This window comes from Halyomorpha halys, unplaced genomic scaffold (genome assembly GCF_000696795.3).
Source record: "Halyomorpha halys isolate HHAL.00 unplaced genomic scaffold, Hhal_1.1 Scaffold946.1, whole genome shotgun sequence".
NCBI lineage: Eukaryota > Metazoa > Arthropoda > Insecta > Hemiptera > Pentatomidae > Halyomorpha > Halyomorpha halys.
Window position 1 is genome coordinate 202,453 of NW_027107439.1, and position 25,706 is coordinate 228,158.

Sequence of the window (25,706 nt, forward strand, 5' to 3'; positions counted from 1 at the left end):
CCAAGCTTTTGTTAGCTCATGCTTTATGACTTGCAATCGGTGATCTATTTCAACTTTGTCAGTATTCATACCAGTTGTATTTTAAACACGTTTAACCCAAAATAAATTCTCTTTCTTTTAACTCAAAGAATACTGATGAAATATTTCTGTATTTAAAAAATCCAAAGTAAAACTGTTTAAGGTACTAGAGCGTTAGAAAATCAATTATTTTCTTTATTATTTCCAAAAAATAAAATGCAAATGAGGCGAGGCCTAGGATTGACAATTGTCCTGGAAGTAGCGGCGAGAGGGAGGGAGGGGTGTACGGAGTGCAGGATCGATGCGGGAAAAGGGAGGGGGTATCGACCGCTCCCTGACGTCAGAGGGTCCACATGAAGGAGGACCAGGAGTACAACATCAGGTTCGTCAAGTCGGTGGAGAGGCACCGCTGCGTTTACGATTTCACGCTTGTCGACTACAGCAACAGGGAAAGGCAGGAGAAGGCATGGCAGGAGATCGCCAACGAAATGTCTTCCTCAGGTGAGTGTCGTGTGTGGGATCGATACAACGTGATTCCGAACAGGGGGTAACAGCTGGAAACCTACCCTCAGTCAACCTGACACTGGATCTAGGTAAGTGTCTATCTCTTCTTTACTCAGGACCAGTCTACCTCCGGCCTATCTTTCCAGAAAATAATAATCAATATCTATACTGATCCCAGGCTGTTTTCTGTTCAACAGTCCTCGTACCAATGCGGGCAAAAATTATTCTCATGTCATTAAAGATATGCTCTGTTGCAAACAAACTCTTGATACATTGTTATGTTAACAGATTTCAGAACTAGGATGGTTTACCGCAACGCTGAGATTCCAATTTTGAACCCAAGGGGTGTTTCTTGATATGATTGTTTCTCGAGTAAATCACTGATCTTTTTTTCCACACTCAATAGTAAATGTTTTTTATTATAAAGAATGGTCATGGATCTACTTATTTTATTTATTCAAATTACAAAATCTTTCGGTTCGTTATAACAGCGAGGAATCTTATTAATTATCTAGTTATTAACTGAAATTGTACAAGCAATAGTGTTGTAGCGAAGTGTAATTATACATATGAATAGTGCCAATACATTGATCAATAGACTGTAAGCACCTACAACCTCATCTAGACCTACTAAAAATTTATCTGTGCTCTTGACATTTCCGCGCCTGCCAATATGACACATCGCAAAAATGGATTTCTTTTTTTAAATTATCGATAAATATTTTTTACATACATATTATTATACGCATACACTTAAATAATGATGTGCGCTTATTTCAATATAAGTTTCTTTCATCCGTATAATACAATTTTAAACTTTTGACAGACGATAGAAAACAGACTTTGAATCCATTGTATTCAGTTCATCGTTGTTATTCCATACATATATATTAATTATTATATCTATGTATATAAAAACTAAATAAGAAAAATAAACAGAGATTAGAGCAAGCAGACCTAGGATTCATTATTAAATACGTTTTGGAGACGTGAAGAGCGGAGTTGCGCGTTGGAAGGAGCTCATATCGTGCAATCAACGGTCGCTGTCTTTATCAGTTGCTGCCCACACAACGCTTCCAGTAAGAGTAGCCACCTTTATAATTCTTCTTTAACTGCATGCATTTCAGCAATGTTAATCTAATTAAATCATATCTTGATTCTCTCCAAGGTGTCAAAGAATCGACATTGTGCATTTGGAAGATGTCTGTGTATTGCATAATGCAAAAATCGTATCGAAGCCTAGTTCGATCTAGATACAACAAATATGTTTTAAAAAAAGGGTGATTTTGAAAAATTTATTCCGGATAGGAATGAAACTACGGTTATTAATTTATTTGTTTTTCTTTAATTAACTTTTCAGTTGTGTCAAATCATTTTAAGCTCATGTCAAATACACATTGCGGCAACTTGAAAAGAATGCTTTGACTCCCAGAGGCTTGAATTTTTTTTTTTTTTGCATATGCTAGATTGAACTTACAGGGAAACTATAATGATATTTTTTATTTATAATTATTTTATGTATTTAATTCCAAATAATTTCCATTCGGTCAAATTATAACAATTTAAGTTGTTTTTATAAATTATTTCATCTATTATGAAGGAAGAACAGTTCAGTGTTATCATATTCAGAGACCTCAGAAGTTTTTAATTAAAATATTTTTTTTTTTCAAGTTATGTGGGGTACGGTGACAATAACTTATGTTTACCTATTTATAATATAAGGAGCAATTGAGTTATTTTTATCAAAAGTTTATATTGCCACTTCTTTTTTTAAAAAAATAAAATAAAATTATTATTAAATCCTTATCCACTTTATTTCAAAATATAAATTTCCTTCTGTTAAAGAGGTATTATATATTTTCAATAAAAATTTAACTTATCTTCATGAGATGCACACATAATTTTTAAATAATAATTTTCCAAAAGTGGGTATATTGATTTTTGATTGAAAATGGAAACGAATTTTCGTTTATGGTTATTGCTTTTCTATGTACTTCATTATTGTTGTAATATATTAATTTGGAGTAGTTTAAAAAATTGAAAAGTTAATCACTAACATATTTAAAGTTTCTATCCCTAGCACGATTCTCTTCCATATTTTATGTCTATGAGATTTAGAAATTGGTATACAGCTGTAAAAGAATTCGCATTGATTTTCGGTTGCATTACTAAGCAGTAGCATTTTCAGTGCATTTTATTGATAGTTCTAGGAGAATATTACCGTAAAAATAATTGACATTTGCACTTTACCGAAGGTCATCGGAAGAAGATGGAGATCTTGCGCACCTCTAATTGAGTTAGAGGGTTAAAAATTTGTAACTTCTATTTGGAATTTTAACTTTTTTACAAGGCTTCAAGGTTTAGCGCACCTTTAGACCCCCTCTAAGTTGACCTAGATGCTTGTCTGAATTATGTTGGTGTTAGTGAAGTGCATTTTGGGGGTTTAAACGTTTTTATCCTACCTTTTTCATCTAGCGCACCTATACAGTCTCTTCAAATTGAGTTAGAGGACTGAAAATTTGCTTTTGAATTCAGTTGGTGATTAACAACTGCATTTTACAGGTCATACATTTTTTCCCACTCCACTTTTTTTTTTTTTTTTTTTTTTTTTATAATTTCATTTAAATAAATCCTAAAAAATATATTCAGTATTTGTTTCTGATAAATATTCCAAAATATAACATGAAAAAGAAATTCAACAATTCAACAGAATTTAAATTTTATTTAATTTCCTCTAGTAAATATTGTTGAATTAATCAAAAATCACTGCTCGCCTGCTTTCAAGACTTCATTTTCCTCAAGATTTCAAAATTTGTTCAAGTGATAAATTTTAATTTTTCTAAATTAAACGAAATAAACAAAATACGTACAGAAGCTTAAGAAATGTTCGTTTAGACTATTTCATAATTTTTGACAGACTTGGCTGAGGAAATTTCCAAAGAAAGGAGAGGCCGGTTCAGCTTCAATGCTGTTAGGGTTGATCAGTGCAAGTTGGGAGGTGGAATACTTTCCTTCGTCGTCTAAATCTACTAGTTCCAGTGCTCCCGCAATCATCTAGAATTTTCTAACACAAGGCGAGAAGAAAACTTCAGTCCAATTTTACGTAAGCTGCAATGGTCATAGGAAGACGCTAGTCACCTACAACTTTTATCATGACGACTAGATTCAGTGTAGGTCTTGATAATACCATCAGGGTTGTTTTCCAGCATCTTCGTAACAATCCCTTCTACACCCTTCGGCTTTAGACACTCATAAGACAAACGGCTTTCTACAGAGTAGTATTAACGCTTAAGCTACCTACCGCTACCACTCCTCGTACTAGTACGACAACCAACTAAACTATCAATACCGTACCGTTCATCGAAGACAATATGTGTTAGGCACCGTTTGGTCAAAACCAAGCAAAACAAATTTCGCCAAACTACACGTCTCGTGCTTGCTGATCTGACTAAGGTTATTCTTCTTCTAGATTTAACTGAAGAATCCACAATATCGAAATTTATCAAGTGCTTTGTGGCTGTACGAAAGTCACACTAAAATTGTAACTTTGGACTACCTCCGCTTCACGACCTCGCTTGACTTACAACTAAAGAAGGGAATGCCAACATGCGTGTATCTGTCACCACGAATCCAGGAGTGATAAGGATGAAGAAAAAAATCCAACTGATTGGGGATGATTGGACTTCAAGGACTGCACCACCGTGGATCTCGCTCCCCAGCTACTTTTGAGCAAAATCTCCTGCAGGTGCAAGAAGGGTTATCATAAAAAAATACTAAAGTTCTCGGTCCTTTGCCGAGTTTGTGGAAGTGAACGTGCATGATCACGACGGCACTCGAACTTGAAGGTTCAGACGATGAAGCCAATTGTCCCATCTCTAAGCTTGCACTGGTCAATCTTATGAGCAATGATTTCTGAGCCTTGATTTAGCATTATATTTCCTTCAAGAGTGTTATTGTTATTTTATCTGTTATAGTTTAAGACATATATAATCGTCTAAGTTACAAATTCGAAAAAAGTTTTTTTTTAATCGACTAAAAAACGTTTCATCCTCCCTCTAAATATGAGATTTTGCCTAAATCTACATGAGGTATAGGCACCAGCGCTCTGGGTTGTGCTGTGGTATTTAAACTATGACTCTTGTTATAGGTTTTCATTAAACTTTAAGAGAGTTCCAATAATAACTCCAGAATAAAGCTCTTCGCTAAACTCCTATCTTATTTAATACTTAATGGATACCTATATAAATTTGTATACATCATACTGTATCAATTTGTTTATGTTACTATGTCCGAGGAGTAGAAATTTACAGATGGAAACTTATATTTCCAGTATCAGACTGCAAAGAACGTTGGAGAAACTTGAGAGGCTGCTTGACGCGTCACCTGAAGAGGAACGGCGACAGCAGTCGGTCAAAAAAACCTTATTACCTAACGGAACACATGCAGTTCGTTGTGCCGTTCACGAAGACGCGTTCAAGAGCAGTTCTCCCGTTCATACAAGACGGTCTGGACGACTTCTTCACAACGGGTGAGCTAGGCTCGAAGCTCGCCGAGAAAGATGACCTTGAAGAGGATTTTGATCTCCTTGGTGAACCCACCGTAAGAAAAATATAATTTAAAAATAGTTTTAAGCTCTTAATTATTTTCTAAGAAGTTGTTTATTCTTTTTGTATTAAGATGGTGCGGCGAAAAAAACTTCCTTTAGAATATTATCTAATACTCTACTATAGGATACCTTGTTTCGTAAATACTTTTGGCGAGAACATAAATTAAATGTTTTTTTGAATGAGGTGTAGATAGTTGACCGTAGATTAATAAAATAAATAAATATGGTTTTGTTTATTTATGTTGTTCTTTGCTGACCGCACCCCTCGACAAACTTCTCCAATCATAAATCTTTTTTTTATTTTCTAAAGTTCACAGAAAAATCGCTAACAAAATTAAATATTGGACACACGAGTACTACAGTTTAACAATCTATTCCATGACCTTGAACGTTTAATTATTATAAAACACAGTAAGAGAGTATATCACAGACTACCACTGAACTCATGTAAAGAAGACGAAAGGAAGTTGAAAATAGAAGTTCTATGGTAGGGAGTGGCGGGTTTTTCAAAAATTATGAGAAGTGAAAGGTGGTGAGAAATAAAAAGTTACCCACATCCCATTGTTCATTTTCTCATATAGGGAAAATTTCCCTCTTAAAGTAACAGATAATTCTTTTCTAAAAGAAGCCTTAGATATTTTTAAGTCAAGCCTTTCACACCTATTTGTTATGGTTCCTAAGTATTTGTACTCATTTACTAACTCTCCATATAGAAGTTCACTGTCACATAGCATTTCAACATTTTGTTCTTCATTCCATAAGAGAACACATATACAAATGTTATAAGAATATAATTAATTATATTCTTATATGATGTCTACCAATATATTTCTAATTCTAGATTTATACCCTTTTTCAAATTTCTTTGCAGGTAGAGAGCTCATTATCGCCATTGCCAGTGCAACAACAGATCATCCGAAAACGTGCCAACAGTCCAGAAGATTCAGAAGAATCAAACCTAGACTATTACAAGAGTAAGAGACTCAAAGAGGAAACAGAACTGGCTGATCCAGACATGAACTTCTTCGTTTCCCTTCTGCCAGATGTCCGTAGTATGAACCCAGCTCAAAAACGCAAAATGAAAATTGGCCTTTTAAAACTCATTGATGAAATACTTGTATGAGGAAGGCTAGAAATGGTAAGATCTAAAACCAAGCATTACAAGTGACGTACTCCCCTGCTGCTGTTGTTGAGTGTTGCTCAATCCAATAAAAGACAGGAATGGTATGAGATCAGTGAGTTATTATTATTTTCATTTGACTTCAGATTTAAATACATCAGGACATCTTATTGTCTATAGGATTATGAGTATTTAACATAGTTATATTGACTACTATCCAATAATCCTATCTCTTTTTACATTAATATTCAGGTGGTTTGGTTTTCTCCTTCCTTTATGTTGGATAATTGGTTAAAACATTTATTATAACCAAATATTGTAAATTGATAATTTTTATTCTTTGTACTGTGATATGTCATGCGTAAAGAATGACAACATTCATCAATTATATTTTATTAAATTAATGCTATTGTAATAAGATTGTGCTGATTTCATCAGGTTAATATAGCATATTTCTGCTGCTAAAATTAATTTAACGTTTAACATTATCATTCAGACCAGAATACTATATTTGCAGTACCAAAACTCATGTTAAACCACACTTCAAGTAGTTTTATCAAGTTTAAGGTGCCATTAGGATCTGTCTAGATAAATCAAGAGCTCCACCCGCTTGTTTCAAGAGAGTTTCATGTGAAATGGTGTCCCAGATCTTTTTTTTATTATTATTATTATTATTGCTCCCTTCCTGTTCATTTCAGATAAATAGGGCCGTTATCTGCAAGTAAACCTATTCTAACCAGAGCAGGGGGGGAGGGGTCAAATTTTTATTCTGTGGGCAGTCCCACAGAATGAAAGTCAAACCCCCCTCCTCAGGATGGATTAAAACCAGCCAGCTGCAATAGCAAGATAGCTAAAGGGACACCTTAAATCCCTTTACCACAAACGGCCTGTTGGTGTCCCGAACGAGATGTAGGCGGAGCAACAGGAAGAGTCATGAAAAATCCTTAGTCCTATTTGGACTATTCTGCTGGTCCCCCCTACCCACTACCTACCTGATTTATCTGATCTAGTGTGATTGTCTAAAGACACCTTTAAATATTGCTTAGAATTAAAAAAAAAAAATTATTTATTTAATATAAAATGGTATGTTAAATTTTCCTGCTTGAAATCAAAGGCTGATTGAAGATAGCCTTACTAAGCGAAGAAAAAAAAAAAAGTAAAAGAGGAACCAATTGCATATTTTAAATGTAGAATATGAAGTTTTTTTTTAAATTGACAAATAATTTATTGTAAAATTATTTTATTTATTGTGGAAATTATAACTGGTGGCATTCATTGTATATGAGTTTTTATTAATAGTTAAAAAAAATATTTAAAAAAACTGATACTAGTTAAAGATCTTTTCAATAATTTCAAAGAGGCCTTCAAAAGTGTCTTAGCTTTTGCAATAATAGCAGTTTTAATTATGACAAAAGCCTTGATCACATGAGCATGTTTTCATGTTCCGAACTGGGAGATAATGGCTTCCTATTGGCTCTACGATATTGTTGTATACCTTTTCATTGTCACTTTATAAACATAATTAGCTATAAATTTAATTTATATAAACATTAAAATGTAGTAGCTGTATCATCTGACGTTAGTTCATTGGATGCAATGTGATATTAAATGAAACGTTACATTTTCAGATAAGTTTGTGCTATATGACAAATATTCTTTTAAAGATTCCGCTATTTACCGTATAAAAAAAAATATATATATATATATATATATATAGTCGTTGACATCACTTTTATTTTAAGCAGAAAGTAAATTAAAGTATACTTATTATAGACATTAACTGTAGAACATAGCAATTTCCATTTTATTTTTCTTTGGCAATCTCTTTTTGTCCTCTTCATTTGAATTAATAGTCAACTTGGATACATCAAGAATTATTCCCGCTTCCTAAAAAATAAGAAATAAAACATTTTCCTATTGTTCAGGAATAAATGGCATAAAATCAAGTATTTTTAAACTTTTGTGGCCACTCCAAATATGGAAATTATTTCAGAAAAATAAACTATACAAGGGGCTTGGCCAATCATATTTTTTTTTTTTTTATTATAATTGATATCGAATTAAGAATAACTATCAGTCTTAAACAAAAGAGCCAAAGTGATATAATGAAAATTTTTAATATTGTTATTTGTGTTGCATTATGAGCAAAGATTTTCTGAAAAACTTACAAAGTTTGTTTTTCATGTTACTACATGTAAATACTATGGGTATGTTTATTAAGTTGTCTTAATGGTTATTGAAAAATGAATTTTGTGTTAATTTTATATCTAGTCTTCATTTATTTTAATGTACCTTTAAAATAATTTAAACATTACCTGTTATCAAGTTTATAAATTCGAAAAATTGTTATAAAATATGAATTAAAATGTTTCCTGTTGTAAAATGTTTTAAATTTTCCTATTATTCAAATGTTCATTCGCAAGTATTGTAAATTTATTTAATACTATCTTTTTAAAATGGTATGATAATTTATAGAGTAATATATAAATATGTATACTGAAGTATCACAGTTACCCAACTAGCAGTAGTGTATCCTACAGCTTGAAAATATTTTCATTGTTATTAACTTTTTTTTAAATTTAATAAATGATTATTATAATAAAAAAGTTTAATTAATTATTTATTTTATAGAATGTCTCAAATAAACTGAATTCAAATATGAGTTAAATTACATGTAATTTACAAAGGGTCAAGAAGTAATTGTAATTGAAAATGCCAATTATAATAACAATAATTGTAATGAGTAATAGCAATTGCTTTAGACAATTACAATAATTGTAATTGTATACTACAATTACTTCAGAGTAATAGTTCTTCAAAACCACTAATGTTTTATGTTTTGAACCATTTAAGGGTTATCATAGAGTAATTATAGCATAACTGAAACCTGTAATTGAAGATGTAATTCAATTCATACCCATCTCTGACTCTCCAACATTATTGGATAAATCCAGTGTCCAATTTTAAGTTTACCAAGTATTGAGATAAATACTATTGTTTCTAAATTTTTTTTTTACGATTTCAGAATATATTTATGGATCCAAATAATGTACTTACAAAAACTTTAGCCATTTAGATTATAAGATATAACAAAATTAATTATTAATTCTAGAACAGCAATACATTGTTAACGGTCTCTTACCCATTTATTTATAAATGAGTTACTGTTTAGTATTTTTTTTATTTGAAATTTTTATCAAAATAAATTTGATACCTTGACTGTTTGCAGTATCTTCAGGATTTTATACTTATATATTTCTTTTGATATGTCTATTATTTTTCCAACAAGACGAGGCCAACGGTTCCGAACTCAGAAAGTTGTAGACCACAAAGCCAGAGACGGGACAATACCTGTCCCATCCCCATTCCTGACTTGGGACAAATTGAGTACTTCTCCTCCCCATATTGTACAAAGTAAATCAGGATACTTTAAAGTCCATTATTTATTTATGATGTTTTTGTCCATGGTCAATAGTCAAAATTTCAAAACGAATTCCTTCTTTAAGGAAGAATAAGTTGATTAAAGTCTTAGACCATTACAGTGAGAGTTCAGAAATTATTTGTAGTAAATGTTACAGTACAATAAAAGCTTGTGCAGATTAGTATGTTACATTTTTTTTCAGATCCCTCTAAAACAGAAAATATAACATGAATTAGTAAATTGCATTGAATATTTGTTACATGAATCAGATGAGATACCTTTTTCTACCGTTGGTACTTGACGGTATACAGTGAGATACTTGGCTGAGATTTGATGAATCTATTCTGTGAGAAATCTACTGAAATATTTAGAGGTGAGGGGCCTCTGCATAATGTTTGAACAAAGAAGAACAAATAAAACAATTAGTAATTAAAGACGAAAGATAATTAGTAAAGAATAATAGTCAGAAATCAAAAGATAATAGGGGAAGGGGAGTGGGGAAAGAGGAGTTAAAGGGTGTGGTTAATGGGGTTTTTGGGGCCCTTCCTGCCCTGCTACCTCTCAAAAGGAGGGAGTATGTTACTTAGGCAGAGGTGAATAAATTTAAAAGATATAAAATGCAGTGATGGCAGGAGTTAATAAAACTATTATGGGTGGTTAAATTAAAACGATAAGTATATCCAGCAATGTCTTCATTAAAGAGTTAATATTAGTAACTGAACTTGTACTAAAACATGATTTCTACCATCAGCTAGATACTTTTTCGGACCAAACTCAAAAATTTGTACTAACAGTAATAAATGTAGCTAGCCTGATGCTATCTTCTGGCTTCCACATAAATAGGTTTTAGGAGTTGCCGTAAGAACCCTCAGCCTAGAGCCACTGAAGCCTGACCTGGTATAACCTTTAAGGTTTTAGCCAACATGTAAACCACAATCCAACAAACAATCACCTTATATCAATTTTTGTAAATAATTTAATTTTGCTTATTTAATATATCCCTCTTCCACTCTTAATTAATACCTGTGATTGTAACCGAGAGTGAATAATACTACTCGGCACTCTTTATCCTTCTACAAGGATCAAAATTAAATACCTCAAGATCTTGCTTTCCCCCATCTGACTGTAGGCAAAAATCCTACAGAGAGATGTTGCTATCATGCAAGGATTTAAGGCAAATATCCTTAAACTTCTTTTACCCCATTCGATTGAAGACCAATACCCTGCAGAACATGGATACTATCCTGCAAGGACTTAAAGTGCATGCTCTTAAAACTTACTGATCTGTGGTTCGTAGATTGACTCTGCATCGGATCCGATCCTCCTGTCCTCGAACTTTATTGTTCGAGGCCTTCTAATAATAGCGCATCTTACCTCTTAAATTGATGCTTGAAGTGAATACATACCTTGATTGAGGCATCAAAAACCAAAATAGGACAATTTAAAGAAAAAAAGTGCCTGAAATAATGCAACTACCTAAAACCAACCTCATGGCAGGAGACCACACTAAGGCATTACTTCCTACGTGTTCAATCATTACAGACACTTGAAATGGATCCTCCCTAAGGACTATCTTATCTTACTATTCCAAAATCATATCTTTATTCGAACATTTGCTTATTTTGCATGCCTTGTAAAATGTTTGAGTTAGATCATTGATGAAAGTTTCTATTATTTTAAAAAATAATATTATTCATTTTGAAGCTGGGTTCTTGACTTAACTATCTTTTCTGGTATAGGTTTCATAATTTTAATTAAAAATGAATTTATAATGATAAGTTTTAAGTTTGTGTTCTTCACTCACCAGACCCCTAACCATCTTTTCCTCATATGTAAAAACTAATTAAATAGTTTTCTATCAATTTAACTAAAACTAGTCTTAGTCTTACTAACTTGTAAATTCATCATAGAAAGTAAAAACTAAAATAAATTTAATAAAATAAAGCATTAATTTTCCAGTGCATTTATAATACACAAACAGTTTATTTTACTGGAAAACATATTTCAACTTAATCGCAACATAATTATTTTTCAGAACCTATTTAGTTATATAATGGAATATTCTTCATTTTGACTCAGAAAAATAAAAAAATGATCATTAATAGGAAAAATATCAGAATATTCAATTGTATCTAATTTGCTAGGCTAAATCAGAAAGAAGATTGTTGCATCTTCAATACCAGAATTACATAGAGGACTATAATGTTTTATTTACAAGACGAACAAGTACAAAAACAAACAATTATTTACAAGCTATAAATTCAGAAATAAAATTATCTAGGCTTTTTCATTTTTATCCTTTTCTTCAATATTGGCGGTATGGGTTTCTTCATTACTTTTCTTTCCCTCACTTGACATTCCCTGAGCGATCCTTAGATATTGTTCATGGCGATAATCTTTTCTAGCTGCATCTAACAAAACATTGTGAAGGAGATTTCGGTTGTGAGATAAATCTTTTGTTAATGGAGGATATGGGTTTCCTGAAAATAAATAATTATTTAGAAATTCATTAAATCTTAATTAATTAATATGTTTTGAACATTATAAGTAGTTTAAAATTATATGCAAATTGAGTTTATTGATCAAGAAGAATGTCTTATTAATAAGTTTGACTGACCAATGAATTTTAAGTCTAAAGAGATGATCTATAAACATTACCATAATAGAACACCCATTTAAAACCAAGAAATAATTTATGGTCAGTAAATATTGACTTTCACTTGATAGCTGCAAGTGAAAGTACCCATTTATCAACTCTGGCTAAAATTAGTTAGCAATTAGGACAAATCACCCCTCCAGCTCTAGTATGACTATAAAGTATATAAGGTAAGCCTCAAATAAATAAATATCTGACAACAACTATAATATAAAATATAGTTTAATTTGAATATTCAATTAACACATATGTTGAAGAATATGATGGGCTAACATTAAATTACTAATGTTGTCTCTTTTAAAAAAAAAGTTGGAAAGTTTTTTAGCCATCCAACTATCCATCTCTATAAATGGTTGCTAATCACTACATAAAAGAAAGAGATAAACCTAAAAAATAAAATTGTGTAGTCTGCTACCTATAGAAAGAGGGTTTCCATTTTACAACATAAGTACACTACATATGGTATTACTTTAATAAGTATTTGATAAACTTCATAGGTGTGAATCAATACTAAGACGCTCAAAATTTCAGCGAAGCAGCCTAGGAAAATAATTGATAGAATAACTAAATTTAGGAGAGCCTTAAAGTGAGGATAGATCAGAAGTTATCTAAAAATAATGATGTGACTAGATATAGTATTGATACTACTACTATCAGCCTCAACTATGTTTAGAACAGGGATGATATAATGAATTTATAAACATTCACTACATTTACTAATAAATATATACCTCTCAGTTCTAAAACTCCTTGTGGGAATGTTTGGTCTTGATCCGATGATACTCTCAGAAGCCGGGTGTAGGACATGTTGCATTCATGAAATCTTGGAACAAGGACTTTGAACAATTTATGGAGGAGTTGTTTTTCAGTAAGCCAATAATCGGCTATTTCCATTGTTGGTGTATGACAATCACCATGCCTGATAGCTTCTGAAATGAGCTATAAATAAAATTATATATAGAGAGAAAAATAATAAATAAACTTCAATCTTTGCATTATTTTTAAAAACTAAAACAATAATTACTTAAATAAAAAGAATAAACTTATACTCACTCTTTCTGCATAGCCACGGGCTTCATCTGCAGTCCTATAGTTTAGCTGAATTCTTTCATGTTTTATTAGGCCAGTAACAACAATCCTAAGTTTTTCTAATCTTCCTTCAGGTCCTTTAGGATTTTTGAGATTATAATGTCTGGGTCGAATATTAATTCGTAACTTCGAAACTAACTTTGATACATCTGCTTGATTCATAATGTATTTTATTAATAGAACTCTTTATTATTATACAAATAAAGTTACTATTGGAATCATAAAAATTCAGCTATACTAATACTAGAACCTTCCGACCATCCTTCCTACTTTACAAAGAGGACATAAAACAAGTAGCAAAACAACTCCAAATATGCTTCTAAGACAGCTCAAATATTCCACCAATGTGCCTTCAATAGGTTTTGAACTAAAAATGAAATTGTAAGAGTTATTAAAAATTAAACAAATAAGCAAATGAAAATCAAAATAAACCTTATCTTTACAAATAAGAAATAGTGTGTGATAAAAATATGTTTGTTAATAGATAAAACCATAATTGGAGATAATCTAAAAACTAAAATATAAACTAATGAAAATTTAAAATAAGTAATAAAAGATAATTAGTAATGATTGTATTGAATGAAATAAATTAATCAGTGACATATGATGAATTTCAGATGCATTTGTAAATTATTTTATATGAAACCTAATATTCTAACCATTTAAAAACCTTTTTATAATCATGAAATGATATTTTGGTGAAGAATTATTTTAAATAGCTCCAAAGACAGCTCTTTTATAATAGTCAATGGCATGCTCTCCAGATTGGATCGCCCAGTTATTCCCAAATCTCTCCAGTTCCAAATATTAGAAGAACTCCATGTCACTCATTTGGTGATTACTAAGATGAAGCAACCCGCCAGAAGATATTTATGTTGGGAAATAATAGATTGAGACGTTGAAGGACTAGTTTAAAGCTGTGAGTCCTGCGCCAAAGTTCGTCACAACCCTCAGAAGACCGAAGTTCATCTTTGGGTTCTGTCTAAGGAAAACTGGAAGAGAATGCGTATTCACTGTTTGCGTCAAAAGTGAGATTTGAAGTTTCCACCACTTTAGCTTGTTTTGTACCCTAGTACTAGCGTCGTTTCTAATACTAAAAATTCAAATATTACTCATAAATTCATAAGTGTTTGAATGAATAAATAGTGCCAAGACATAATATTATTTTTGAACAAGCGTTTGCGAACGTGAAGATTAAACAGGTTACAAATTGTTTGTTTTGGTCAATATTTACTTTTAGGCCTTTGGTATGATCTTTACAATTTTCCATAAAATGAAAATGAATATGTTTGAGTAGTCACAATTGTAGCCTTATTTAAATAATAATGATGGTCCAGTGTGAAATTTGTCGTATTAGCTTATCTGAAAATGATCTCCCTTATCATACTAATGGAAAGAGACATTTAAAAAATCTTGTGAGATATCAGTCAACTTTGAAACCAGTTGGGAAAACTATATCTAACACTCCATCTGAAAATGGTTCGTCTCAGTATTGTTCTTGTAATCATATCCTTTGTAGCTGGAAAGATATCATATCTTCATGAATTGAGCTTTCTGTAAATAAAAATCATTTGTAGATATTAAAATATGCTGAAATTTCAGTTCATTTATACATACATACTGTATTACAATGATTTTTGTTTTATGTTGTTTAGTGTTTTTTTATTTTTATGTGAGATTGTCCGTTCATATTTTAAGACCAAGTAAGTAATCAATCAATTTAAAATGTTGATGTTCAAACATATTGTTGCTTTACTTCAATAGTGACATATCTGTAAAATAAAAATAAAAAAAGTCAAATTTTATTTTAGTTTGATGTATTCTATAGATAATACCAGACTGGAGTAGCTTTGTGCCACTTCTTCTTGAGGACAGTTTGTCGGAAGATCCTAGTCTGCAGTATAATCTTTTGAATACATCCTATTTACAATAAGACCAAAACTTTTGTTGTCTAATATGTATTTAGTAGTTAAATAGCTACTTATATAATTTATTAATATATGTTAAAAGGATGTAAAGGTGTTTATCTCTATGTTTGCGTCTACAGTGTTTTCATTGATTAAGATATGTTTTAAGCCATGCTTTATTTTTAAGCAAGTCTAGTTAGTGTTATATATTTTAGAACTAACTAAATGAGTCATTTATTTTGACAATGATATATGTTTGCAATTTATAACATTAAAGTTTCATGTTATAATAGCAAACAGTTTTGCAAGTAGAAAAAACAAGAAAGAAATGGTTATTCAAGAAGCCATGCAGTCCAAGCATAATGGGCTGCTACAAAATACAGAATACCAATCAATCAAATTAGGTATTATATAAACACTGATATTAACAAATTAACTAAGATATACTATTTCCAACATGATACAGTGTTCTTTTTTATAACATTTTTACTTATTAAAAACAAAATTTTATTTATTTATGTTTTTCCTTTGTAAATTTTTTTTTGTTCCTTCTGTCACATATTTATCTTTTCTGGGTCATCTATCACAAATACTGAATTTATTGTACAGATCCCTGCTTCATAATAAAGTATAAACTTATACTATTAGTCTTGTGGATTTAACTTAATACAACTGTCTTTTAGTAACTTGTACTTAGTGCTTTTTAACTCCTGTATTATCACTAATAGTCATCCCTATTATGAAAAAAAAGTATTAGTGTTATTCCCACGTTTTTTCTATACTTGTATTTATGAACCAATACTATTAGCTTCCATTATGAAACAGGGCCCAGGTTTTATTGAATTATCTATACAATTTTAAAAGACTTTTAACTTTTGAAGTTTGCTGAAAGTGCTTATTAGGTGTTTAATTATTTTATTTCTTTAGTAGAGGAAGCCAGCAAACCAAAGGAGGATACAAAAGATCCTATATCTGTGAAAAAATTAATCCTGCCCAGTTGTTCAAAAGAAAAAGATGATAGTATTACAGTCCCTACTAAAACAATTGATAGTGAAACAAGTAACACAAATGATAGTGGTACAAAACGAAAAGAACTCACTCCAGATAAAAGAAATCAGGATATATCAAAAAGACGGGTTCGTAAATTTATAGTTACATTTTCATTAATTTTTTAACTTTTCTACTTTAAGTTACAAACTATTTCCTATTATTTGCAACTAATTGTAAATGTGCATTTTTACAGTTAACTAAAAATAATAGCTGGTAATCTACTGTATTTAGTTTATACAAAATAGTATAATTGTGTCTTGGAACTTCTGGGAAACTGCATTAAGTTGATAATGTCATTGACTCCAAATTTTGAAGTCTTTATCTGAAATATTGAAATGGATGCATTTAAACTTTTTTTTTTTTTTTTAACTTATACTAATCATTTCAATTACTTAATTGATTTTGTCCTTAAATACTATTATAATCTGTTCAAATCATGTTTAAGAGCTTATGTTGCCTGAATATCTATGACAAATTACTTGTGAGAACTTGGAATTAACATTAGGAATCGAAAAAAAAGTACCTGTGAAGAATCCTGAGCAGAGGTTTCCAACCAGAGGTGGGCTGTGAGTTTTGGGGTTGAACTGCGGGAGAGTGGTAAAATATATTTTTTAGGACAAAAGGACCTATTTTTGAAACTGTTTAAGTTCCTGATGTTTGAGTGTCATATGAATGGTATTAACAGATAAATGCTTTATAAAAGTACTTCAATATGCTCGTTTAAGTACCCAATTTAAGAAAAAATTTTTTTTGGGAACACTAAGTTACCACAAGTCAAGAGTGGGGGTGGGCTGAACATGATTTAATTTCTGGCTTTGTGATCAGCAGACCTCTACGGGTTGGGACCAGTAGGTCCTCACACTCTTGGTGGCCATCATGATAAGTAATGATAAAGTTTATATGTTTTTTTTGTTAAGGTCTCTCATCTTTATGTTAAAAGATTTGTATTGTTCTGATCTAAGAGAATTTATGTGTGACCATCAAAAAATAACATTTTGATTACATGAGGTTTCAAACTAATATTTATTACTACTACTTGATTTTTAAAAATGAACACTCTTAATACAATTAACTTAATTTTATTTAAGAGAAGTTAGGCTCTGACTGTAAAGGATTAGTTGGGGGTTAGTTTATCTTTTGAGCTATTGGAAGTTGGCAGCTGCGATCTTGTTAAAGCAGTAATAAGTGCTATCATATACGTTAAACAGATTACAGCTGTTGACTTTCCTTGTTACACTTGTGCGAACCGCAACCTAAAGGTTTCTTTTCAGTCGAGGTTGGGGCTAACTTCTCATAAATACAAATAAGTTAATTATGTTCATTTCTAAAATTAATCTTTTGTTGTAATAAATATTAGTTTGAAACCTCATGTAATCAAAATGTTATTTTTTTAATGCCCAGACATTAATCAGAATGAAATAAACCTGATAAGAAAAAGAGAACAGACTTTTACAACTAAAACAGGATAAACTTAATCAGTAGTTCTCATGACAGCTGCTAGATGAATGCTGATTATTCTCAGGATCAGTGGTCCCAACTCATAAAAGTCCAGGGAACACTGAAAAAGAAATTGAAACATCTGCAGCCCACCCCTCTTCCAACCTGTGGTAAAGTGGGGTCTTTAAAAAAAAAAAGTTTTTTAAATTAGGTTTCTTCAACAACACATTGAAACACTTTTGTAGAGCTATAACTAGAGCAAGTTAAATAATCCCAAAATTTTTGAAATATTTCATTGCTTCTACTGCCATAAATGGCAATTTATCATTTTCCCTGGAAAGAACTTATGACATATAAATAAGAAGAATCCACTGATAAGAAATAACAAATAAAAATAAACAAGAAACCAAGGAAGAAAGTTGATAAACAAGTGGTAAAGTAGTGTTTCCCATAATGTGCTCCAGGATAGTTAATTATCATGAAGATTCTTCACAAGCACAAACAAAAAATTGTAAAAAGAAATAAAAATTATATATTTTGTAAATATTGTTATTTTGGCCATTTTTAGAGTTTGCTATCTGCTTTCACAATGAGTAAATATGGTAGCATGGGAGAGAGAAAAAAATGTACTGAATTAAAAATAAATGAGATCAGTTCTGATATAAGTCTCTTGGCTAGCACCTCTATAGTCTTCTTTGTGGGCTGTAAGGATTAGTGGCAGCAAATAGTCCTGGTGTCAATGGGCTGGAACTTAATGTTAATCTGTCATGAAAATTATTGAAATGGTCTGTGTTGCATTGAGGAAAGGAATTTCAAGATCAGAGTGTCATGTTTTGTTAGAAATATAAAAGGGGCCTTAACAATTTTAAAAAAATATATAAATATTAACATAAATAAATTTCAATTTAGTTTATTTTTTACTAATAATCATGTTTCAAAATAAAAACTTTAATTAAAAGGAAAAAAAAAATTTTTGCAAGCAATCTACAATTGGGTTAGGTAAATTATAATCATTAATGGCAAATTTTTATCATGTTTCTTTTGATATTAACCCACAATTAGATTGAAAAACTATGACTTTTTAATAATTCTTTTTAGAGATTAGTTTTGAATTTGTTGGTTGTGATAAAAAATACTAAGCATTATTTGTTGACTTCAACATCATAGCCTATGTAATGTATGCTTATGTTGTACAAAAAATGGCTTAATGATCGTTATAGCATGATCTTAGTTTCGATTTCATCTTTAAAAAAGTATTTATTTTGTACTTTTTTCTTTCTAGCAAAAACGAAAATTGAAAGAGGAAACTCCTAGAACTCCTTCTATACCATTTGTATACATCAATAACCTTGTCAGTTTCGATCATCAAGTGATCAATTTTGTTATGCAAGTTGAACAAACTCAGAATGAATGGGTCAAAATTAAATGGGTAAGATAATTAGAGAAATTAATTATACAATAATAAGTTTTTGTTATATTCTTTTTTAATTTCAAATGATGGGCCAATAATGTCGAACATAATATATTATAAATGAAGGAACGTTAAAGTGTATTGGCCCCTCTACCACATTCTTTTTATTAATTACTTGCACCATGAGAAATTCCATTCATACACCAACTGGAGAATATTTCTTTGTGAGGAGATATACCCTCCCATTTCTCATCTCTCTGACCTTCATAGTCTGCATGCTTAGTAGTTTTTGGAAAAATTAATATGCGACATAGGAAATCAATATAATGCCCAAGGCTATACTAGGTTTCAAAACATTCATGCTTTTTAAATAATTTTGTTCTGCTGTTGCTTTGTGAGGTTTTGGTTTGATAATTTATATTATTGAAATTAGTTAAAATAAACATATACATATACTTTATTATTATGATTTGGTATCATAAATTAAACCAATACATGCGATAATGAAATGACATACATAACGAAAATGAAATTTGTTCTGTTGGTCAGACCAAGTAAAGTAAAATGCTTATAGCTAACTTAATACTGGGCCGATTAGGTAATTTTTTCTCATTATTTAAGGTAGTTTTATTATATATATTTTCATGTAAATTTTATGAAAATAGTAGTCTCCAGAAGAAAAAAAAACTCAATAAATCGAGGTGAAAAATTTCTATTCTATTTTTAGTTTTTTTGAAAAATAATATTTGATATTATGAGAAAAATAAAAACGACTATGAAATGCTCTTTAAAAAAAAAAAAAAAAAGTATTGATCTACTTTACCCCAAGCCACATTATGTTTTTATAATTTATCGTAAGTATTGTATAGCTTAATAGAATCAGCAATGCTTTTTTTCTTATTCCTTTGAGGGAGATGAATCGATCGGTGTACGATAACAGTGAAAAAATTCATACTTTCTGAGCTAAAAACCAAAAACGCTCAATGTTGCTCATAACTTTTTTTCTACTCGAGAATTCAGGGGTTTCATTATCTTTAAACCTTTCCATGGCGAAAAGGAACATTTTGAAAAAACTGCATATAAATTGGTCCACTAATTCAAAAGTTTATTGTGGATAAAGATTTGACCATTCCCTTTTATATATATAGATTCATAATTTTAAAAGTGATTTTTGTTTTCAATATGTTTAACATATTATAATATTACAATTTCATGTATAACAGATGTAAAAGTGTTATTTCTTTATTTAAAAACTAAAAATAACTGAATATTTTTTCATTTTAGGTTTTACAAGATGTTGAATTTACATTTGGACATGTAATACCAGGTGTTAAGCCAGTCCTTTATGGTTCTTCTTTTTCTGGACTCGCTTTTAAAACAAGTGATATTGATGTATATCTTTATGATTGTAAGTAAAAAAACAATACAAAAATTGAATAAGACAATTGTTTATTACTTATCTGTAAATATACATAAAACATGGTTTTGATAAATAATTGTACAGCTCCCATCATTTCAACAAAACTTGTCATCATCATCATCACAGGTATTCGCCAGATCAAGACTTTGCTTCTATTCCTCTCTGGTCTTCTTTAAGGGTCTATCAAGCTCTTGTTTCCAAAATTGCTATACATCGGCTTCATCCTCACCTGCTCATCTCAATTGTGGCTGTACTCTCTTTCTATTTCCTTCCACAGACCAAAAAAGTAATTCTTAATGTGTGAGTCACTATCCATTCTTGCAACATAACCAGCCCAATGCGGTCATAAGAGTCTTATATATTGTACCACTTCCCGTCCCCAGTAAATTTGGAACAACCCTGCACTGCTCTCTAGTGCCTCTACCTAAACTGGTCACCATTCTATACACTGGTAAACAATTCATCTTAAAATTTTTCTCTCAAATATGATTAAACTATCGGTATTCACATGCAATAAGGGCCATATCTCTGTGGCATAAGTTAGTACTGGCCTAATTAAAGTTTTATACAGAGATATTTTGGCATTTCTCGACAGCAAATGGTATCTTGATCCCCTATCAGGCGCAATTTAATTCATTTCTTATTAAGTGTAATTCATCTGAGAGACCAAGTTCACTAAGATGTATTATATTTTATTGTGATAAGGAAATGATATTACTGATACACTCAAGTTTAACAAAACTTTTACATAAAAAAATTTATATAACATTTTTATTAAAATAAATTGTGATATAAATTTTCACTTAATGATGGCATTAGTTTATAAGTCTTTTTATCAAATATTTATTATAATAAATACTCTAAGTATTGTGTTAATGTTTTTAATAATTGAAGAAATAAGATTATAACTTAAAATTTTAAATTATTTATGTAGTAGCTGTCTGCTTGTTTGTTCTTGTTTTGAATCAGTGTTCTGTTACCTCTTTCCTACTTTATTTACTGCAACTGTATGAATTTCATCATTTACTTGATATTCCTTCTCATTAAATAGCAAATAGGGAGTGCCTGCCTGATCATCTAGGTAGGGTGGATTAAAAATTCTGTGTCTTGTTGCCATTTGTATTTGGAAAAGGAGAGAAAGAGACAAATGGCACATTCGAGCATAACTCGTCTGACTGATTAATTCATAATGAAAGGTTTTTAATTGGTATCAATAAATTTGCTTAATAATAAAATTAAAGACTTATATAATTGGGCACAATTAATCTCTCAGATTCAAAATAATTTGATGAATTCAGAAAATTTACTGAAAATAAAATAAGTGGTATAGTAAGAGTGGTAATGGTGGTGAGGAAGATACCTGAGACCTCTTTATATATTAAGAGAGGTAATGGTGGTGAGGAAGATCGCTGAGAGCTCTTTATAGTAAGAGAGGTAATAGTGGTGAGGAACATCGCTGAGAGCTCTATAATAAGAGAGGTAATAGTGGTGAGGAACATTGCTCAGAGCTCTTTATAGTAAGAGAGGTAATAGTGGTGAGGAACATCGCTGAGAGCTCTTTATAGTAAGAGAGGTAATAGTGGTGAGGAACATCGCTGAGAGCTCTATAATAAGAGAGGTAATAGTGCTGAGGAACATTGCTCAGAGCTCTTTTCTCTCTTTTAAAATACAGAAACTTTTCAGGTAAAAAGAAAGTCTACTTATTTCACAGATTACATGTACTTGAAGCTGTAGAGGTTGATAAAGTTTAGGCATCTTGTTAGGAACCTCGAGTCAGAAATATCACTGGTTTGAATCTGGTCTGGGTGGGTTGACTTTTTTATTTAGTATGTTTCTCATAAATTGTTCTGCAATTATACTGAGGTTACTTTGTGCCAATTCTTCTGGCTATAGGACAGCCTAGGGACCTATATTAAATCATATCAGCAAAATATATTTTTAAATTTAGATAAGTGTTTTTCATGATTTGTTACTTATTATTAATGATAAAGTTTTGAATGAATTGTTTTCTTATGTTGCAGCACGAGGAGGGGAACCAGATCGAGCATTTATACAACGAGATGGTGGAATAATCTATCGGTTTAGATTATTTAATAATATCATACGTATACCTAATGCTAGGGTTCCAGTTATTAAAGCTACTCATATCGGAACTGGGATAGACCTTGATATAAGTGCAACCTCTGGACAAGCCGTTGCCAATAGTCGTATGATTCGCTTTCTACTCAGTCATGATTGGAGAATAAGAAGCCTTATGATGCTAATAGGTTATTTAGGTAAAAAGTATACACTTATTGGAGTAAATAAATTTTCTAGATACTCCATAAATCTTTTAATCATATTCTACCTACAGAATTTGGCACTTCCAATTCTGCCTCCTCTTAGTCAAATTGTTTATGGGGCTACAGGTAGGACATGGCCATTTGCTTTTAAGGAAAATAATTTTTTATTAATAAACAATAATAAACAACAATTAGCTGAACTTTTCATGGGATTTTTTGAATTCTTTGTCGATTTTACTTTTTCAAAATATGTTATTTCTACATATTTAGGGGAGAAAATTCCTGAGGAAGACATGGAAAAGGAAGATATTTTGGATAAAATGGTTTATTATAAAAATTTTATTGAAAAGGGAGGTGATAAAATAGTATACAGAAGTATTTGCGTTCAAGATCCATTGGAACTTAGTCATAATACAACTAAGGGTATTACTGAAAAAGTTCTGTCTCAATTCAAATTTATCTGTACGAACGCTCTTCAAATCAAACAGACAGTAGATGAAAGGGACTGGCTCATTGAGATGTTAAAAATGGAATATATCCCTCCTTTTATTGATAAAGTTGGAAATGGTCCCATTCCATTTGAAGTTAAATATGATTTTGAGGGTGACGATTGGATTTCTAGTGTTAAGCAGTCTTTGGAATTGGTATTTTCCACTTTAGGAATGGATATTGATTGGAATTATCCAGTTGTAGAAGACGATACAAAAAAAACAAAACTATCACCTGGTTTGACATTTTCTGTCGAAACGAGGAAATTCATTTTTCCTAAAGGACTTAAATGGTCTATAAATCAGCTGAAAGCCGGCAATTATAATTTAAAGGAGTTAAACAAATCTCTGATGGAAATTTCTGAAACCAAACATCAAACAGTCTTCTGTGCTCAGTGTTTTGTTTCGCTTGACCAGCCTAAGTTACTTAGGATAACTATGAAGAACAATTGCACACACCGGATGTTTTACAGAATGTTTCCTATCTTAAGGAGTACTTTAGAATTATTGCTCAATCATGCTTTTCTTGAAATAAATAAAACTTCCAATGATTCGAAATCGACTGAGTGAAGAAATTGAGAGCATATCCAAAAGTTTCAATTGTTGGCTCCAATCAGCTTGAATTCTCATGAAAACGTTGGAATGTATAATAAACTTCAGAAACTTACATAATTTACTTTTTATGTTTATAGTCCGACTTAAATTACCAAAATTTGGTAATTTCAAACTTTTTGAAATATGTCTTGCTTCAGGGATAAAGACAAACTTTATAGTAATTATAATTGATTGACCTCAATGAAACATTTAGGCTGTGATAAGTAATAGTTTTAATAAATTTTAATTATTTGTAGTTTTTTTATGCATATTTTTTGTGTGTTTAAACGTACTGTGTATGTTGTATATCCTAAGCCTAGTACATAAATATGTACTGATATTTATGAGGTAGTAATTTATTAAAATTACATTTTAATTTTGAATGATGGTTAGACTTGAATATTATCTCTAAAATAAATAATTTATATTTTTATTAAAAGTCATTTGTTTTTACCTTTTTCCTTGATTCTGTTAGCTATTGTTTGTTTCACTCATTTTCATAATGTTTTTTCCCAAAGAGTTTAAAAAATAATAATGAAGAGTTAGTACTTTACCTTATGTTCAAGTTATTTTTTTGAAAATCCTTTAAATTATTGAGGAAGATTCAGAATTTATGAGAAATAAAAAATGAAGGTTTTCTGATGAACTCGGTAAGATTATTTAGTTGACCTTATGTAATTAACGAAGGTAAATGATCCAGATGGTGATCAAAAAAAGATTTCCCGAAAATAGTACTACAAAATAAATAGATTTTGTATTATTTTGAACAATCTTTTTAGACTGCTGACCTGATCATCTTCCTTCATAGATGTTATAACATCAACTGTAGCAAGGAATCATGACCATCAAAATGGGAAATTCTTTGTTTTTGAAAAAAAAAGATCCTAATCTATTCCTATTTACCGCATGGCAGTATGAAGTAGAAAAAACAAGTTTATAACATAAGTTAGTTTTTTCAGAAATATATTCTCTGAAAGAAAATAACTCATGCTTATTGTTAAAACACTTTTATTATTAAAGAAAATAAGTAAAACAAATTATAATCTTATTTGTTACTATATAAAAACAAAATTAAGACTTTTTTTTAACTATTATCTTGTCCATTGTTGATACCCTCCCACTTTTTTCTATAGTCCACTGAGATTTTATTCAACTAATTTAGCTACTGAATGTTGGCAAAAATGACAAAAATTTATACTTTTTAAAAAGCGAGCCAAAATAATTGTCAGGTTATGAGATAACGAAGGACCAGGGCAACTAAGACTTTTCATAATTTTAAGCAAATAATACTGTAGGATACAATTGTGTTGCACAATAATTTAATAAAACATAAAAGTTCATCTTTGCTGATTAAAAATTTAGTATTTATAATGTCTCTAATTCTTTTTAATTCAGTATATTTCTTATAAGTTTCAGGACTGCGTTATATATATTTTGCTAAATTTTTTAAAAAACTGTGTTTATAACTTGGAATACCAACAATTTTTAATTTTTCTCTTTATATAATTGTTATGGTGATATTGGAGCGGAGAAGGAATGTCTTGATATTAATTTAATTTTTTTCTTCCTTAACTTGGCTCATAGCATTGTCTCCTTGATAAATTATGTTTCCTTTATCAAGAAAGAAAATATTTTTTATTTAAAGGCACTTGACTTCATCTATGTGTTGGTGCTAAGTAATTTTAGCTCATTGTTCCTTCATA

General features: G+C 30.6%; 3 protein-coding genes across 5 annotated transcripts; 2 read left to right on the forward strand and 1 right to left on the reverse strand.

The window, feature by feature from the left end:
* Positions 1-302: 302 nt before the first annotated feature.
* Positions 303-9,814, forward strand: LOC106687330 (uncharacterized). Its single transcript, XM_014431151.3, has 3 exons — positions 303-519; positions 4,853-5,121; positions 6,000-9,814. Exons 1-3 carry the CDS (start codon positions 372-374, stop codon positions 6,249-6,251), a joined length of 669 nt encoding a protein of 222 aa, XP_014286637.1. The 5' UTR covers positions 303-371; the 3' UTR covers positions 6,252-9,814.
* Positions 9,815-11,854: 2,040 nt separating this feature from the next.
* Positions 11,855-13,777, reverse strand: mRpL17 (mitochondrial ribosomal protein L17). The gene is made up of 3 exons (XM_014431152.3): positions 13,379-13,777; positions 13,057-13,264; positions 11,855-12,149 (listed from the first exon to the last, which is right to left on the reverse strand). Exons 1-3 carry the CDS (start codon positions 13,574-13,576, stop codon positions 11,947-11,949), a joined length of 609 nt encoding a protein of 202 aa, XP_014286638.1. The 5' UTR covers positions 13,577-13,777; the 3' UTR covers positions 11,855-11,946.
* An 852-nt stretch (positions 13,778-14,629) lies between these two features.
* Positions 14,630-24,259, forward strand: LOC106687333 (speckle targeted PIP5K1A-regulated poly(A) polymerase). Of its 3 annotated transcripts, none has more exons than XM_014431153.2 (5): positions 14,630-14,893; positions 16,249-16,457; positions 19,091-19,237; positions 20,504-20,627; positions 22,661-24,259. In XM_014431153.2, the coding sequence occupies exons 1-5, from the start codon at positions 14,740-14,742 to the stop codon at positions 23,977-23,979; spliced, it is 1,953 nt and encodes a 650-aa protein (XP_014286639.1). In that variant the 5' UTR covers positions 14,630-14,739; the 3' UTR covers positions 23,980-24,259. The 3 variants fall into 3 exon arrangements, with proteins under 3 accessions (XP_014286639.1, XP_024214403.1, XP_014286640.1); XM_024358635.2 differs by having other exon boundaries at positions 16,252-16,457; XM_014431154.2 differs by lacking the exon at positions 14,630-14,893 and adding an exon at positions 14,935-15,117.
* The last annotated feature ends 1,447 nt before the right edge of the window (positions 24,260-25,706 follow it).

What these genes read in the sequence shown, in the direction of transcription:
- LOC106687330 (XM_014431151.3), top strand. Translation starts at nt 372, where the DNA reads ATGAAGGAGGACCAGGAGTACAACATCAGGTTCGTCAAGTCGGTGGAG. An exon ending in CAACGAAATGTCTTCCTCAG is followed by an intron (nt 520 to 4,852) that starts GTGAGTGTCGTG and finishes TTATATTTCCAG; the next exon opens with TATCAGACTGCAAAGAACGT. An exon ending in ATCTCCTTGGTGAACCCACC is followed by an intron (nt 5,122 to 5,999) that starts GTAAGAAAAATA and finishes ATTTCTTTGCAG; the next exon opens with GTAGAGAGCTCATTATCGCC.
- mRpL17 (XM_014431152.3), bottom strand. Translation starts at nt 13,576, where the DNA reads ATGAATCAAGCAGATGTATCAAAGTTAGTTTCGAAGTTACGAATTAAT. An exon ending in CCCGTGGCTATGCAGAAAGA is followed by an intron (nt 13,265 to 13,378) that starts GTGAGTATAAGT and finishes TTTTATTTATAG; the next exon opens with CTCATTTCAGAAGCTATCAG. An exon ending in AGGAGTTTTAGAACTGAGAG is followed by an intron (nt 12,150 to 13,056) that starts GTATATATTTAT and finishes ATTTATTTTCAG; the next exon opens with GAAACCCATATCCTCCATTA.
- LOC106687333 (XM_014431153.2), top strand. Translation starts at nt 14,740, where the DNA reads ATGATGGTCCAGTGTGAAATTTGTCGTATTAGCTTATCTGAAAATGAT. An exon ending in TAACACTCCATCTGAAAATG is followed by an intron (nt 14,894 to 16,248) that starts GTTCGTCTCAGT and finishes TTATTTCTTTAG; the next exon opens with TAGAGGAAGCCAGCAAACCA. An exon ending in AATGGGTCAAAATTAAATGG is followed by an intron (nt 19,238 to 20,503) that starts GTAAGATAATTA and finishes TTTTCATTTTAG; the next exon opens with GTTTTACAAGATGTTGAATT.